The 18,609-nt window shown below is 36.6% G+C and overlaps 1 protein-coding gene across 1 annotated transcript; it reads right to left on the bottom strand.

Moving 5' to 3' along the window:
- Positions 1-1,256: 1,256 nt before the first annotated feature.
- On the bottom strand, positions 1,257-4,107 carry LOC121966530 (claudin-19-like). Its single transcript, XM_042516613.1, has 4 exons — positions 3,734-4,107; positions 3,129-3,293; positions 2,142-2,220; positions 1,257-1,834 (listed from the first exon to the last, which is right to left on the bottom strand). The coding sequence occupies exons 1-4, from the start codon at positions 3,933-3,935 to the stop codon at positions 1,666-1,668; spliced, it is 615 nt and encodes a 204-aa protein (XP_042372547.1). The 5' UTR covers positions 3,936-4,107; the 3' UTR covers positions 1,257-1,665.
- Between the last annotated feature and the right edge of the window lie 14,502 nt (positions 4,108-18,609).

Here is an 18,609-nt window from a genome sequence, read left to right as displayed (position 1 = left end):
TTTAGATCAATAAGGAAGCTGGTTAATAAATCAATGACTTATGGAGAAAGGGTGGGATTAAATAAGTTTGTACTTTTCCCAATTCAATCAATCAAATCAAAGCGTAAGACTGAAGGCAAAGGGATTTTGTGGTCTTGACTTCAAGATCTTTTAGAGGTCAAGTAAGAAAATATGGATGTGTTTAAATCATTTATCTATTACTACTTATACATTTTCAGACTTGATTTCTTCTTTTCGCTTGTTTTGTTTGTATCCTTCGTCACAAAATGTAGAGCCACCCAGTTTGAGATAACAATCCTGTTTCCTCAGGCGGATCTCAAACTGACCCTAAACTGGGTTTCTACAGAAAGTGCTGAGTTCATCATAATGGCGGCTATAATAACCGATGTGAGTTTAAACAGAATTTAGAGGGTAAAACAGCAGCAGATATGAGAGGAAGGAAACTGTTTGTGTGTCAGGAAAGATCTCATTACTGGAGCACCAAAGGCAGCAGGATCCACTTTGTCACAGCTAACAGTAATGTCACATATTAAGTTTAAACTGAACAAAATCTCATTTAATGTGGGTTGAATGTAAAAATTGATGACACACTGGATTAAATAATCGCACAAATGACTACAGGCTAAATAAAATTAATTAATTAGCTTAAATTCATTATTTGATTATATAAACTGGAGCCATGAGAATTCCCCATGTTAGCAATTTCTTTCGTTATAGACAACAAAATTAAGCCGAATGATCTTTGTAATATAATTGAACGTAAAACCCAAATGAAGATAGCAAAATAATTTTATTTTTCTTTTCAAAATATACATACCCATATTATTCCTCAAACTGCCACAGAATGTGCCACATAAAAATAAAGACCAAATTACAAAAACATATGGAAAGAAAATATAAAACTTGTCACATAATTAACAACATACACAAACAACTCTATATTTACACCAATGTGAAACTGAAGAGGAATTAACTGCAAGGCAAAGTACAGTTTAAAATTACAGAAATCGGAGTGTCACAATTCATGTCTAAACTGTAAACTACTGAAAAAAGCGTTCTTCATGGTAGCTGTGAAGAGTAACGTCATAATTTCATACTTACACAGACGGACAACGCTCAGGACCTTTAGAACTGAAAGAAATAATTAATGTGTACTTTTAATGATTGAAATTATTTAAAAACGTAATACTTTTATTTCTAAGAATGGAAAAACAACATCAGCTAACAGTAGCGGAAAACACAGCAGTGTTTTAATGCATTCACTTGAGAAAAAAATGGCATGGGGAAAAAAAAATCTGCTTTGTTTTTCTGAATTAACGCAGTAACAATCTTATAAATTCTAACTTTCTGAAAGGACAATATTATTATTTTGTTAATTCAGAGAAACAGATTTTTTTTTCTCAAGCAAATGCCTCACACGTCTGTAGCGGTGACTGACCACATCCAGCTAAGAAAGTGCTACAGAAAAATTCAAGCTGTAAAATGGGATTCAAAGTCATGACAAACAGCCTGATCTTGTGTGTAATCCTGATCCTGGTTACCGGCTTGATGTTCAGTAAATAGTATTTATAATCCCACAGTGGGACATGTCCTCATTGTAGCAACACAAACTGCTCCAGTTTGTAAATGCACCGCTGGACTGACTGAGTCAAAGCCTCTCCTCCACTAGACATAGTTGGACTTGGAGTGTGTCGTGGTGGCGAGGAGTTGGTTGGAGCTGATGGACCCGTTCGACTGAGACCGCGAGCATCTCCGACAGCTCAGGAAAGCACCACCAGCCATCGTGAGGAGGCCACCAGCCCAGCTGACAAACACAGCCTTTCCAAACTCATAACTGTGGAGAAAAACGGACACATTTAAATGCACATGAATGTATATGTATGTGCGTGTGTATATGTATATCCGTAGGTATACATGTATGTATCCATATATGCAATTTACTTAATGCACATAAAAATGTGCAGTGAACAACCTGTTTGTCTTATCCCGATATATTATTTTTTGTTTTGTTCTTTTTTTTGGGAAAATTTTCTTTGTAATGAATTGCATGAAATGGGTATTTAAGACATAAAATAAAAATTAGATGCAAATGTAGAGTCAAGTGTGTGCGTCTGTGTGTGTGTGTGTGTGTGCACGTGTACCTCTGCAGGCGATGGGATTCATTGAAGATCTGAACAATCATTTTGACGTACCAGGAGGTTATGATGAGGGTCAATAAACCTGGAAAATCACAGAAGATTTGAATTCTTTTATTTGTTTTTTTTTCTTGTGTAATTTTCAAATAGTTTAGAGCATTGATTTTAATATTTTTAATGGTAAAAAAATGACTGCCGAGAACACAGACAGAGAATGAAGAAAATTTAAATGAATGAGGTACTCTAAGATTACTACTGTCAATGTAATCCACTACATTTTTAAAGGATTACCTAAAAGAATTATGAAAAGATTAAGGTAACATCTTAAACCTAACATAGGTGCACTAATGCTCATGTGCTGATGATATTTCTGCTCGTGCTGCTGCAGAAACTCAGCTGCGCTCTCTTCTGGCTGCCGATGTTTTGCAGTATTTTAGCCTCTTGATGCTTTAATTATTATTCTGAATTAACCGTAGTTACACATACAAAGAACAAGAGCCAGGAGGTCTCAAATTAATGCAAACAACCACAAAATCTTAAAAGTATCATTTAGGCCATTTTTGGGATATAATCTTTTGCGTGATTGCATGAGATGTCACTAAGGATTTCATAACCACTTTTCTGCATTTTAAAAATAAAAGTATTTGTTTTGACTTAAAGAGGTTAGCGTCCAGGCTGCTAAGTTGACTGAATTTGAGAATACAAGTTGACGCAATCAAAATGATTACAAATAAATAATCAAAATGTCATGATACAACTTGCCTTTTCAAATTCAGTGAACTTAAATGTTTACAGCAACGTGGATCTTTTTTGAAGTTGGAACAAATATGTTTTACAGTGTGTTTGGTTTTGTGATGTATTTTTGTGCTTTGAATAAAAATCTATTTAAAAAATGTGATCAAAGATGATGCACATTATTAGCATATTATATCTGACATCATTTAGTCCCTGTGTCAGTGAAAGCCTGTCAGGTCCTGCTGCTACTGAACACACCTGCAACCATGAACATGATTCCTCCAACCATAGCTGTTAGGGATTTGCTCTCTGGTTTGCCGTCCATGAAGCGCGTGCACTTCATTCCCACCGTGGAGACCATCAGCGCCACAGTGGAGAGGATGATGCTGAGCAGCATCACGGCTCTGGTCGCCTGGACCTCAGCTGGAGGAGCAGAGAGAAAAATGTAGTTTACATATATACAGTGATAAATTATGATACATTCAGTGTTGTTGGAAGTGATCACTGCATACAGATCATTTTACTTTTTTCTGTAGGAAAATGTAAAGAAGTCTTTTTGTTAACTCTTTTTGGCTTAAACTTTGTCAACAGGACAACATTGTAGAAAATAAAGAGATTATTATAATTCTACAAAATAAACCTGCAAATTCCACAAAAACCTAAATTCCACAAGAATAAAACAATAAAATCCTACTTGACCCTTTATGAATATCAGACATGCCATAAAGTCAGCTGAGGTCAATCCAAAGAGTTTACACGACAAAGACGCACTTCTGGCTAATTATAGTAACTTATTGTCAGTGGAAGGTATCTCAACGAGCAGTGTCTGGTTTTTAGAGCAGAGGATGCAGATAAAAACTTACTTGGTAGCTTGAGGAGGTACATGTGAAATTCACAGGTTGTTCTCTCGTTGCCACTGCAGCTCGTCCACAAGCCCTCGTAGATGCGGTGCGTCTTGCCCTGATATTGCTTCTTCCATTCAACCATCAGCGTTGCGGCCACGGTGGCGGCGAGACCGAAAAGCGCGAGGAAGAAACCGAGGAGCTGCAGCCCGGAGCTTGCCATCGTGTCCAAATCACAGCACAGCCGGAGAGATGAATTAAAATGTCCGAAAACTTCGTTGTAAATTGAGCAGAAAACCGTAAAAACGACGTGAAGTAGCCGAAGTCGTGTAAACAAAAAGTTTATTTCCTTTTAGATGCCGCCTCAGCTCTGAAGACCGTTATGCATGCGCTCCTCTGCGCGCTCTATTTAAAGTGCAAGGCGCGTGACGCATGTGAGTCATCCACCTGCGGTGGATGATGGGAAGAGACTTTCCCAATACATTTCATAAGATTAGTTAATAAATTGCGGTAAATACAGGCTATTCTAAAGAAGAGGAGGAAAAGGGAAAGTCTGGCTGTAGAGGATTGCCGGTCAAACATGTGCCAAAGGTTAAAATAATAATCCGAGATTGATGTCACTGGTCCTTGATGTAAAAACCACGCAAGTGCCGTCCAAATACAAAATGTACCAGTAATCAGAGCCTATATACCGAAACAAACATATTCATATATGAATTACTTACGTCTAAACTAAGGCGACACTTTTACACTTCCGATTCCGATTAGCCGCAATTGATTTTTTTATTATCAAAGACAGTAAGCTTACTGCAGCCTACCAGCAACAAATCAATCAATGATATATATACAATTATTTAAGATACAACTTCAGTGTAAGGCAATCCCGTTAGTTCCATCAATTTGAGAATTTAAAAACGACTGTAATAGTAAATAAAAGATTATAAGATTAGGCACTATTTTAGCATCCTGGTGGCCTGAGGGTAGAAGCTCTTCCTGAGTGTCCTTTTTCCACAAACATGGAACAGTTTCCGTCCCAGCTGCAGTACATAATTTAAACTATTGTGAGCATTTCCTCTAGAGATAAATTATTTAAGGACCAAAAAAGCTGTTTTTTTATTTAACGTGGAGTGTGAATCATGACAACACCAGTGGGCCTGTCATATTCAACAGGTTGGAAAGAGAAAATGGAGAAAGCAACAACTGAGACATCAACAATGTACAATCTGACAAGTTGATCTTACTTAAAATTATCTTGGAAACTGATTGCCTTGAAAAAGTAAATATTACTATACATCTTAATTTATGTTTACTTTGTATCTAATGTTTAAGTTTACTCAAAATTTAGCTGCACTAACTTAATTTTGGGAAACTGTTGCAACTTCAAAATATACTATATATATAGATATATATAGATACCATGTTCTTTCTAGCGTTAGCAGTTTCAATAAACTCATTTGGTGTGTTTCTTCCTCAGACCAGAGATGTGGCTTTTCCGCATGCATTTCTACACCTAGCTTGCAAACTGTTGGCAAGTTGGTTTGCGTATCCATGACAACGTACAGAGCCGATTGTAAACAGACAACAAGCCATGTGTTGCAAACTGCAGTAAAAGACACATATTCCAAATTGGCCGTATACATGCCCAAATAACTCTCCTAGAAGCTAAACAATACCAGCATATCAAAAAAGTCTTAATCAGAAAATGCTGTGTTGTCAGCAAACTCAATGACAGTGTTTAAGTGCAATGTAATGTTAATCCTCACTATTGTATTCCAACTGCAGAAAGGATATTTCCTTAACAATATGCTCTTGTTGCTGCACATGGGTCAGTGATGATGGGCTGGCATACAAGCATGAACCCATAAGTTGGTTCTGTGTTTGTCACCATGTGGATTTTGGCCTGGATCACAAAGCTAGTTTTAAGCATAAAATTAAGTAAAATCACTCGCTGTACAGGACAGAGCTTAATGCAACAAGTGTCTGTCATTGTTGAGATTGAGCTTCATGTCAGCAACAACTTCAGCGAAAAACTAGAAACAAACGGACAAAAACATCAGTAAAAGAGGAGATCTTTCATCAAAACAAGTGACGGTTAAAATGCTCAATTGTCATTCCTTTCCTCAGCAAATTAGACCCCAAGCTTGTGTTTACATGCAAAAACAGTCTTCATTTAACCCAGACAATTAGCAAATTATTTGACCATATTTGGTGAAGGGAATGCCAGTTTATAAACACTCTGCATTTGTCTGTCAGATCAGATCAGCGTCCACCCTTTCCTGCAATAAGTCTCCATCAAAATATTATGCCGCAATTAAAGTCACAGCTCCCATCTGAATAAGCCTGAAGTAAGTCATTATGTACCCCCTCCCCCACCCCCACCCCCCAGCCCCCCCTCCCCTTTACAGGCGCTTAGTTTATTTATTTAATTTCTTTCACAGCCATTGTTTTATATCACTTTAAAGGTCTGCCAGGCTCAAACTTTATTTCCAAGGAATTCCTGCTGCATGTTGGCAGACTGTATACCAGATGGTTAGTGACAATATCAGGAAAAGTGTTCTTATTTCCATGCAATTCTCTTGTGTGGCAAAAAAATATCCATCAACAGTTAAAATGGCGAAAATGCACCATTAAAAGAGTAATTAAACCATGCGCTCTCTGTCAGAACACAAACAAACTTCCTCTTTTGGTGCGCTGTGCCAGAGAACTGTCGGCCAGCTTGAAGAAAGATATCCTGTTGCATCCAGCCAATCTCCTCCCAAATAAACAACATCGTGTTTCTACATTAGCTGTGCCCTCCTTAACGGGGAATCACTGATTCATATCCCAGGAGGATTTCTTGAGGAGAGTTTAGTAAGGTGTGTAAGGTGTATAGTAAGTGTTTCCTCTGTGTGAAACTGGGGTGGAGGGGGCAATTTGAAGTTGCTGGTTCACACATTTTTCACTTCTTTGGACTGTACAAGGAAATTCACTTAAACCCCTTTTCCATCAAAATTAGCATGTGTACATTGTTTTTTTAAACATGGGTAAATCCACCAAAAATAGGCTATAGACTGCTTTTCCACTGCAGCTGACCAGAGCTGTGTACACAGCTCTGCAGCAGATAAGTATGCCCTTGTATGTTTTTTTTGGGTTTTTTTTTTGGGTGTGTCACATTCGAGGTCACGGACAGGCCGGAGAGCAGGTCAGTACACAGAAGAAACCAGCAGGGATGAAGGCTGGAGGTTACTTTTTGTCTGAAAAAACCTCATCTCACCACAAAGACAAATGTTTTAAGTAATGTTAAAATGGTTAGTGAGACTAATCTATTTATGTTGTATGTAGTTCCTGCACTTGAAAAATCCTCGGTCCAGTTGATAACCAGCTTTGTGAGAACGGCCTGAGTGAAGCCGGATAATTCAAACTAATCAAACTGACTATTTTAGACTTCATGATACAGTAAACCAAAGAACTGCAAACATCTGTTTGTGATGATATAATTTAAGGACAATCACAATACTTTGAGTGATCATGACAGATGTGGCTGTGAATCATCTTGCATCATCATGTCATGGGCATTATGTTTTGCAATGTGCAACCAAAATTAAATTAAGCCTTAATACTTCCCTTTTAGTTGCCAAAAAGCTGTTTCCCTTGATCTTATTACGGAAATAATGCCAATGAAAAGGGCAAGAGGTCGTAGAGTGTGTGTGTGGGTGTACAACTTAGTCATCTGTAAAATTAATTATGACACTTTTTATAGCGTGGTTCAAAACAGGGGGAGGGGTCACTGTGTGTGTCAGCTCAGATTATGGACAAGTGATCAGAATGACTGACACCAGGATCAGCAGATACTCCCACTCCCTTTACACAGACGTTATGCCCGAGATGAAGACATTTGGGAAAAAATTTAGCGTGACACACAAACACCCGTGTGTATCACACTGACACAGTATGTGACCCATTCTATAATTTGTGACTAAATTCCTGCAGAATTAGTGACATTCAGTGACATGAGCCTCAGCAAGGTTGTGTTAAACGCTAATTAGTAAATATTAGCATGGGATGCACAATATTGAATTTTTTGCAAATATCCGATATGCCGAAATAACTTTTTTCGTTGATGACCTATATAACGATATATATATTTTATTTCCACACCTAATTTTAGTGATCATCAAATCTCTTTTGTAGTGCAATAAACATCATATCATCATACCATATATATATATATATATATATATATATATATATATATAAAAAAATCATCTGCTAGATGAGTTTCCAATCTGGAAAATTACTTAAAAAAACTTAAGTCAGAACAACAACTCCCCAAACTGGTAGAGGACAAACTTTCAACAGTGCAAAAGGCTAAGATGACATAATCACATTTTTAACACTTACATATTTATGAAAGTGAAAATTGATTTGAAAACTGACCTTATGTCACTGCGGTAAAATTCAGAAACCTTATCACGCACCCAAAACATTCCCTGAATTAACCCTCCAAACAAAGAAAGAGGCAATTATTCAGGTCTTTATCAAAATTCAACAGGCTGAGATAATTTCCTGTAACAATTAAATGTCTGGGTGTTTATGTGGCTATGAAATATGTAATGGCCAGAAAGTATAAATGTGGTGCTTAAAAGGCACCGTGCAAGTTGTTTTTCTCAGGAAACTAAAGTCCAGTGAGATCAGTTGTAAACTCTTAACTGTTTTCTATAAAAACTTTGTGACCGGTGCATTGTTTTATAATGTGATTCTACAGTATGTTTGGGTGACAGCATTACTTTGATTGATTTGGGAAGTTATTTCGAACATGAAAAAAAAGAGAATGGATCATACAACCTTGCTAAGCGTGTTAGTCATATTTACAGACAATGAAAATCCTAAAGCAAAAGTATTGTCCAGCACTTGATGACTTAGTTTATATATTTGAAAATAAGTGAGAAGAAGTACAAACTTATTTAATTCTACTCCTTCTCCATAATTCATTGATTTATAAATAACCGGCTTCCTTAAACCTATACTATAATTAATTAAACATATATCCCCATAATATCAAATAATCAATATCTACATTTATGCTATTATTTGCAGAAATAAAGAAGACAAACTAAGAAATAATACATATTACAATACCAAATAAATAAACAATAACCCCCGTAAATACCTGTAAAAAAAAATCCACTTTCAATAAAACGAGAACAGGATTGTTAAACTGCAAATGCGAAAGAAAATCTTTTTAGGTATTTTTTTAACAGCACTGAGCTGTGAAACGTTTTCTCGTTGTGTGTGATTTTCTGTCATCTGTATGATTTGCTGTTCACATAAAAGTTACTAAACCATTTTTCCTTCTTCAATGATCTTCTCTATCAACTTTTATCACATCTATCAGCCTTGACAGGAAGTAAAGATCAAACAAAACAAGCACAGAGATGCCCAAAGCTGATCTTTAGGGGAACTGGATCATGACTTTCTACACATCGGTTTACAACTTTCAGTTTCGGGTGCTCAAGTGAACAAATCAAACTGATCTGATACATCATGCCAAGAGAAAGATCAGCCATGGACAGACCACAGCACATCACAGATCATGGACTGAGCACTTTTGAAGAGTTCAGCGGGTACACAGTGGAGTCCAGTTTAGCTGAAATACAAACAGGCTTCATTCTGTGTAAAACAGCACCTGTCTGACTCACGGTGAATACGGTTATCGTCAGAGTTCACTGTTAAAATGTCTTTTCCCTGACAAAGTGGAAAAGAATGGATGTCACTCTGTTTGGCTTCTCAGGATTTCTGTGTGTAGTTGTCTAACGTGGCTTCCTGAAAGTGCTGCTTAATGCACTCTATCAGCGCACAAAAGGAGGAAGCAGAAATCAGAGAGGAGCTACAGTGTAATCTCTGTTCTGGGAATAGCAGCGAGCCTTCTAGTTAATTACACCAAAATATTTATACAATTAAGTCGCTAAGTAGAGAGGGCGGAATCAAAAGTAGGTTAAAGTCATGTGCCTTCCTATAATGTCTAAATTTCTAAAGGATGTGACTAAAGCAAACATGATTTCTCAAAGGGGACAGCAGCCAACACCTACTGATACTACGAAATTACGAGGAAGTCAACAAGCTCTGCAAACACAACCCAAGCAAAGCTCACGTTCAGTTTCACAACCTGAAAAGTGCCCCTGAAGACACATCTTGCCAACCGATCATTTATTTATTAATGCTGAGGTTGGAATTTGTGTCTGTGTCATTTTCATCAGACAAAAAATATGTGGATAATATGCTGGAAAATATGTGAGATGGACACCATCTAGTGGTCCCTTTTAGCAGGACAACCACAACGAGCAGGTGTCACTGAGGACACATTGAGACACCCAGGGTTCCCACACATTTTTACCAATAAATAATAAATAAAATAAAAATTTTTCCATAATATTTTACCCACCATGACTTTTTTAAAGCATTTTAAAAGGGGCAGGACTAAAAACCCTCACTTCCCAGACATTTAAACAAACTGGTAGAGCTTGCCATTTTTAATCACAAATTAGACATTTAACTCTAAGCAAATTGATGAAATTTCTTTCAGAAACATGGGAAAAGAGGCAATGAACAACTTGATCAGAAACCTTCCACAAATTCCAAGAAATTAGTATATTTAGAAAATTATATTTTAAAAGTTAGTGAAAATGTCTAGGGGTAAAAAGAAAAAAAGGTAGGTAAATGTATCATAATTATATATTTTAAATTATATCTTACAAAATTATTGTCATGCACTTTTCCAGGTCATTTCCCTGTCACTGTTTTTTTTTTTTTTCTTTTTTTTAAAAAAAGTTTTTTTTTTTAGTCAACTATCTTGTACATTTTAATATTTTCTTTTACATTTTTGGGTCATTTCTTCTGTCATTGCTCACTGCCTTCTTCTTCAGTGTATTTTGATGACTTTTCCAAAACTTTCTGCTGATTCAAAACATTTCCAGGCCTGGAAAATAGTTTTTCTAATTTCCTAACTTTTCCAGGAATTTCATGATCGTGGAAACATTAAACACCTGTTACAATTCCTGATGCTGTCGTCACACTGCAGCAGCGCTTTAAAGTTTCTGTCCTTTCTTTACATCTACTACATTCATTACACAAATAACAGAAGTGTGGACTCAAGTCTGACCCAACTCACAAATCTGGTGACTTTGAACAAAACAAAAAGGGTCTTGCAACTCAGCTCAGACCTAAACACCAATAACTCGTGACTTCACTTGGATTTGAGCCTTTTAACTAGAAACCACCTGAGAACTTTTCCCTAAACCCAAGATTAAAAAGCAGCCTATGTTATTAAAAAGTGTGCCACAAATCAATTCATTATTTCTTCAATTCCAGACTCAACAAAAATTATAAATTAATCATTCATTCCCAGGAAGTCCACACTTGATAATCTGCTTTGTTTGAACCAATCTGACAGCATCCAGTCCAGTTACCGAGGAGGAACCATAAAGAACTGATGCTACTGAGAGAAACCTGGAGGAAATTATACCAAAGATAATTTTGTTTGTTTACGAAAAGTATGCAGTGGCCGATAAAAAGACAAATTGCTGTATGCTAAACACGCAACTTAAAAAAATTAAAAAGCATTCACTAGACATTCACTAGGGATGCATGATATTGGATTTTTTGCTGATACCTGATATGCCGATATATAAAGACTAATTTGGCCGATAGCCAATACCAATATTGATATATCCACTTTTTAACCCGCCTAATTTTGGGATCATTAAGTCTCTTTTGTAGTGCAAATAACATAATATTAAGCATTCTCTATTGTGATGGCTGACCAGCAGATGGAGACATAAAAAACAATGCTTTTCAGTTTATGTAACCAATCACTGTGCAAAATGAGAAAAGTACTGCAGCTTAGGGCTGATGTTTTGTACACGTTCACTGTCGGTTAAATCAACCAATCAATCAATCAATCAATCAATCAGTTTGTCATATTGGCAGAAATCAACATGTTATCACATACTGATATTTCATTTCAAAGCCAATATCTGCAGATAACTATGATGCGCCAATATTATTGTGCATCCTAATCATTCACAATTTTTATAAATTTAATAATATTACTACGGCATCAGATTCTGTAAAAAAGCTCATTATGACGAGCTCAATGTTTAGGACTGAGAACTTGACTTGAGACTGGAAACTTAGGACTTGCGCAACAATAACTTGGGCCCACCTCTGACAAATTATATATGCATATAGTACCCATGTCATTTTTTTTTTGTCATATTTATACTGCAATAGTAAATTGTTGTTGAGACGTAAAAGTCAATTAATCAACACCTAAACAAATGACTCACAAAAGGCTTTGACTACTGAAACTGTCACTCTTACTTAGTTCTTTTAAAAAAGGTGAAGTCAGGTAAACTGAAACATCAGATTAAAAATTAAGGTTTTACATCTTGGCCTCTTTAAGTATTTACAGCGAGTCACCAAACATGTTCTTTAGTTGTTTCTATAAATGTGCTTTACATGAAACATCATTTTTATTGATTTGAGATAGCTATTATGGGCAGAGCTAAAAGTAAAAAAATGACCGGTCCCAAAACTTGCTTTTTATTAACTGTTTATAATCAGAATATTTGTACAACACTCTTCACTTTCCATGGTTAAGGGTTTGAGTGAGTACCTCAAGAATTCAGTTAAAACGGGCTGTTTTTCTAAAATGAAACCAGCATGTTTTTAGGCTACCAGCTGCCATAAAATTATGAGTTATGCTACTGTGTGCAACTCTTAAACATTTTAGACATTTTTTGTATTTTTGTCCCTCAGAAAATATGAAATGTGATGCTGTGAGTCCATATCTGCCACAATACTTCAGGATTAACCATAACTGCTTCAAACATGCATGTCCATTGTATATAATATGGCAGCACGGAAACAGGCAACAAAAGAAAGGGGAAAGAATGGCAGAAAAGTCGGACAATCTTTTTTTTATTAATGAATTGCCACAGGTTATTTTATGATTTAATGAATTAATGACTTAACTGATAATTGGATTTAACCATTAAAAAAAAACAAACATGATTGCCCCATTTTAGCTGATCATGTCATCAAAGTGAGATCAAGGTTCTCGACACGTTTGAAGGTCCAAAATGTTTAAATTATTTATTTACCATAACAAGTTATAATAGTAGCACTTAAGATGGTTTTCTTGATAATCTATCAAAAAGTGTCCCAAATTACCTGACGTCACCCTACTGTAGTTGCTTGTCTCACTCACACTATTATACAACGATACCATGGGATTAGGTACACAATGGTCACAGTTGGCTGCTGGGAAGACTGGGACTGGCTGACAGTAACACAGGGTGTAACTATAATTGATAGCGATATGATGGCTCCGGCCCATGAAATGTTTCAGTGCCAAAACTCTGCTACTATATTTAGTTAACATGTACTTCTCCTGAAAAATGTCATTGCCGGTCGTGATGAAGCTTGGAAGAGTGTTACTGGTTTGTACCACGGCTCCTGCAGCAAGTTAAATTTAAGACTTCTTGAGGCTTTTTAAATGCTTCTCCGTATAAAGTTTAAGACAAATTTTCTAATAACCAAAACTGAAGACAGACCATTTTAATTTTGCCTAAATGTTTAGTATGATGTAAAACACGAAATGTCTCTACCATTGAAAAAGTTAGATTATATACCCTTTTTGAGTGAAGCACATGGAAGACAATGAATATGTTATATTATCATAAAAGTATTTTTTGTTTTTTCAACCAAAGTGAGAAATATCTGGCACTTTTGTACAGTTTTCTGGGCGATTTTGTGTTTTTTAAATCTGCATGTGAGTTTTAACTACTTGGATTTAAGCGTTTAAGAGGAGAAATTTATTAAATTATTTACCAAAAATAAAAAGAAAGATGTTACCAGTTATTTTTAGATTTTACAGTCCAACTTCAGAAAAACAATTCTTAAAATGCTACTTCCCATGTCTGAGCATTTTGAAGAATTTTGAAAGATTAAGTAATTTTAATAACAATGAAGGTCTTGTTTTTAAGTAACTTAATGCCTTTTAAGAGTTTTTAGGGATCCGTGGAAACCCTGTGTAAAAATACAACAAGGCTAGTGGATTTAGCAAGGTCCTGATAATCTGTAAGCAGTTTTAATTCACATTTACTGTGTTGAAGAACTGTGTACTTGTTGGCTGAAGTTGTATCTTTCTCTAACATTTGTTTGTGCCACTGACATTTTGTGCCTTTTGCTTTGATATTTACTTGACTGTTTTTGATGCTTTGTGGGGGAGATTTCAGCCTCTCAGTGAAGGCATTCACAAAGTGAGTTTCTGAAAAAACAGAACAAAACAAAACTCACCAGAAGGTCGAAAGTCTTCTTTGTGACTTTGGAGGCAGAACAAAAATAATACCAGATGCATGGAAACCACGCGAAAAATGATCATGCTTAATTTTGACAAAGAGAAGATGTCTTCCATTGCAACATGTGAACTCAAAGATGGTGCAGGTTTTCTTCTCCCCCATCTTGAGTGTTGCTCAGCAGCGGTAAAGCGCTCAAGGCTGCCCCGAGTGGATGGAGGAGATTATACAGCAGAGCTGGACTGCTCGGGGTCACCTGAGGTCAGGGAAGCACCTGCGTACACAGCATTTCTACAGCGCATATTTAACAGATTTTTAGGCTACTCAGAAATATAGAAATAAATAAAAAAAAATATTTTTAGCAGGAGTGTTTGGGGCTGTAGTTCAAACTCTTCAAAATCAAGCACATAAAAGCTGTTTGGTGAGAACTCACATCGTGCTACCTGTTTGTTAAGTAATTCAGGGACTTAAATAGGCTGACGCATCCCAACAGGACTTTTTTTTACAGACATTTTGACTTGTCATGGCAGGAAAAAAGTGTTTCTATTAACAATTTTCAAATCATTCCAGTAAGTCATGACAGTGTGACAGTGAGCCATTTATTTTATAATTTACTGTGCTTTTCTTCCTGTATCCATACCAACATGTCTTTGGTGAATAAGATCAATTATTAGCACATTTGATCAATAGGCCAAATGACTGCAAGTCAACCAAGCTGTCCCTAAGATGTCTGAATTATCGGTTTTACACCTTAACCTTTTGAAACCTGGATGGACATCAGTTTATCTGGTGCTGCTTTCACAAACATTTAAACCTTTGAACACGGAGCAAAAATGTTTAATTATCTTCAAAAACACAGGGAAATTATTTAAGAGAAATTATTTAAAATGTTCATAGAAATAATAGAATCATATTTTCCAAATATGTTACAAAATAATTATAAACTTTTGCAATTTTTGAGCACTTTTTTTAGGTCATTTTCTTGTCACCTTTTTTACTAATTTGTTGCTGTTTTGGGGATATTTCTTATTATGTTGCTCATTTCCTTCCTTCCATGTCTTCTAAAGAAATCAAGCCATCTTGCTTAGATTTAAAAGGGTTAACTGTGATTAAAATTAACCACCATAATTAAAAGTCTGTGCTTAATCTTACAAATAACTGATGCGTTTTCCTACATCCAATCTTTTGCGTTTTTTTTCTGTGGTCCCGTGCTTTTAACTGCAACTGTATATCAGTGGATCAGTGTCGTCAAATAAATTGAGTAGTTCTGTGTCCTTTAGTGCAAGATAAAACAAAACACCAGAGGATTGCCTTGGCATGCATACAAGGGTGACTCCCTGCAGAGATGGGCCGTGGTGCTCCTCCAAACCAGTCCGATGTCATTCCTGCATCAGGCACAGCACAGAGCGCCTCGGGCCAAACGGCCTGTTTAATTTTTACACCTCACGATGGGAATGTTTGCTTTTGTCCCCATGCCAGCACTCAGGAGCCGTCACCTTCTGCAGCTCCATTTTAACCTTTGAAATATGACAGACACTCCTTAAGGACTGTGAGAGCGTCATGTCTTCACTTGATAAAGTTCATTGAAGAAGTTTTGAGCCAAAATGAATTTTAAAAAAAGTGAACAGAGGAGATGCAAATGGATATGGTCTACTTCTGACCAGTATTGTGGAGTATGTAGTCACTTGTAACTAGTTATATGTAAAGAAATAGCAAAATAAATGTGATTATTATCAGCTGCAATAACAAAAAAAGTGATAACATTCAAATGTGTATAATAAATCATTAATTCTGTTTCTTTGCATCTTTGCATCAGGTATGTACGTACTTTTGTCATAGCCTATTTCCAGACATTTTCTTCACTGTCACATTACACATTACTTTTTTAACATTTGTTACAAAAGTAATCAAAAATAGCTTCCATTACTTTGATTTCATAATAAACCAGTGGCAACAGAGTAATTAGTCATTTGTACTTTTTTGCATTGTTGACAAACTATACTATGATGTTTTTAATGGCATGTTAGGACTTCTTTGACATATTTTAGTATGATTTATTTTTATTTTTATTTTTATTTTTTACTTTTTTATGACATACTATACTATGTTTTTTTAATGGCATATTATACTAGGACGTCTGTGACATGCTATACTATGATTTATTTATTTATTTTACATTTTTGACATAGTATACTATGACCTTTTCATGCTACACTGTACTATGACTTTCATGACATACTATACTATTATTATTTTACATTTTTGACATGCTGTACTATAACCTTTTTGAAATACTTTGACTTTTGATCGCACACTATATTAAGACTTTTTGATACATTTTTGACATATACCATGGCTTTTTTTTAATACATTTTTGTACCTGAGGCCTATTTACAATTCAAAAGTGACCTTCCCATCACTGCCTCTGATTGACACAATAAGACTACCTCATATCAAGTGATCTGAATTTACTAAATGTCTTCTTTACAGATTGTTGAACTCTTTCTGCAAATGCAAAACGGATGGATTAATTAATTCAGAAAAAAAGACAGTGTGTGGCTGAAGGTGTGGCACCACATGCAACTTTGCTGATGCAATCCTGTTTGTGTAGGATCCGGAGTGTATTAAGGGTTCAGATTAAAAACAGAAAAGTTGTGTTTCAATTATTTAGTTTGAGTCTCTCTTTTTTTTCGTTTTAATTTACATTTTAATGTGCAACAGGCTATGATGAGTCCCTTCCATTAAAAAAAGGACAGTGTTGAGCTTGGCTCAGTTGAGGGTTGGATCAGTTGAGCGTCTGACAAAATAGCTCTCTGACTACCTGCACCGGTTTTTCCTGAAGATGCGCCCGAGGCCGAGAGAGAGAGAGAGTGTTGTACATTTTTTGGCTGTTCCATCCGGAACGTGCGCCGGCGACAGAGAGAGAGAGAGAGAGAGAGAGAGAGAGAGAGAGAGAGAGAGGGAGAGAGAGAGAGAGAGAGAGAGAGAGAGAGGCGTTTTTCCCTTTTCAGACTCATATCAAAGAGTTTGGAGAGCAAACAAGTTTTTATTTTCTCTCTATCACCTGGATAGAAAAAAAACTTGCAGTATGTTGTAATTAGCCTATGTACCTCTCTCTCTCTCTCTCTCTCTCTCTCTCTCTCTCTCTCTCTCTCTCTAATAAGTGGGTGTGTCTTCGTGTCTCAACACGGCGTGCAGCAGTTGATAGACAGCTGCACTCACCTTCTTACCTGCCAGGTGAGACACGCAAAAAAACATTCAGTCCTCAGAGATCATTTCGTTCACTCGGTGAATACAGCAGCTAAAGTTCATCACTGTCGTGCCACCTGATTACCTGGAGGACAGGTGAGTTCATTTTTCTACCTGTATAGGCCTACTTATAGATCTGTTTTGCACTTATGCAACACTGTTGGTTGTGGTGCGTGTCCCCGCGCTCTTCTCTCAGTTTCCAGCGCAAACACCTGTCGCGGCAGTTGAACCAGAGTGTGCACCACAGTGATGAGTCCAGTTAATGAACTAACACATCAAACGAGTTTCAGCAAATGAACATGGATCAATATTTGCTTGTAGTTGTGAGCTGCAGGATTATTGTGTGTATTTTGTGTTGCAGCCAGTGTTAGAGGAGCACGATCCAACACGCAGGCCTGCTAATAAGGACGCACAGCTATGGGCTGTTATTTATTGTTGGTAATAACTCTGGTTTCTTTTCGCAGGATTATTTCGCAGCTTTTCTGTTGCCCGTACAGCTGGAAACTTTGCCTGGGAATTTCTGTGTTCAAAAATTTCAGTCATTGTTTCTGGTCGTGTGTGTAATGTACATCCAAGAGCAAAGAGAGGAGCCACACTGAAGGTTTGGATGGATTTTTTGTTTGTTTTTGTTTTTTCAGTTTTCAGGCTGAAGTGCAAAATAGATGTCTGCGTTTGTTTAAAAGAAGTAAAGAAAGACAGAAAGAAATTGACACCAGCCAGAAACTGCTGAGCACAGCTGCCTGGGAAGCAAAATCTGCATCATCATTTTAGCCTTGATCAAAATGTGGGAGCTGCATTGCAAATTAGGCAGTCCCAGCCAAATGTTGTTGAACTTCATGACTAATTTTGTCATCTAAGCTTTTTTTTTTTTTTTTTTTTTACAAATTCACCTGATACTAATGCCACCAGGAGTGAAAGAGATCTCCTGTCTGATTTCAACACTGTATAATCACCCAACAGCAGCAGACGCTTTTTTGGTTTTGGAGGTGTAGCTTCCAGTAGTTTGGTTGTGACATATCCCACTGAGGGCATGGCAGTGGTGTTACCACATGCAGACGAGGCATCAGTATGTCAGGTATGTTGGTGAACCAGATCCACTCAGCCGTTCTCAGATGATGGGTGTAACTCTGTATTTTTTCCTTGAGAGATTTATTGAAAGAGCTGACAATAAAAGACAAGCTGATACTACGCACAAGGAAATTAGATCACATTTAAGATGAGTGCAAGAGATTAAGGATCAAAGTGTTTTATATAAAACTCCCTTAAGGGCGAATGTTGCATATTTCTTCCAGTGATTGTGTATTTGTGTTT

The sequence above is a fragment of the Plectropomus leopardus genome, chromosome 3, assembly GCF_008729295.1.
Source record: "Plectropomus leopardus isolate mb chromosome 3, YSFRI_Pleo_2.0, whole genome shotgun sequence".
Lineage (NCBI taxonomy): Eukaryota > Metazoa > Chordata > Actinopteri > Perciformes > Serranidae > Plectropomus > Plectropomus leopardus.
Note: the sequence above shows the minus strand (reverse complement) of the source record. Positions and strands in the feature narration are given on the sequence as shown.

Coding starts and splice junctions, on each gene's coding strand:
- LOC121966530 (XM_042516613.1), bottom strand. CDS start 3,935: ATGGCAAGCTCCGGGCTGCAGCTCCTCGGTTTCTTCCTCGCGCTTTTC. Junction 3,294..3,733: donor GTACCTCCTCAAGCTACCAA/GTAAGTTTTTAT, acceptor CTGCTCCTCCAG/CTGAGGTCCAGGCGACCAGA. Junction 2,221..3,128: donor AATCATGTTCATGGTTGCAG/GTGTGTTCAGTA, acceptor GTGATTTTCCAG/GTTTATTGACCCTCATCATA.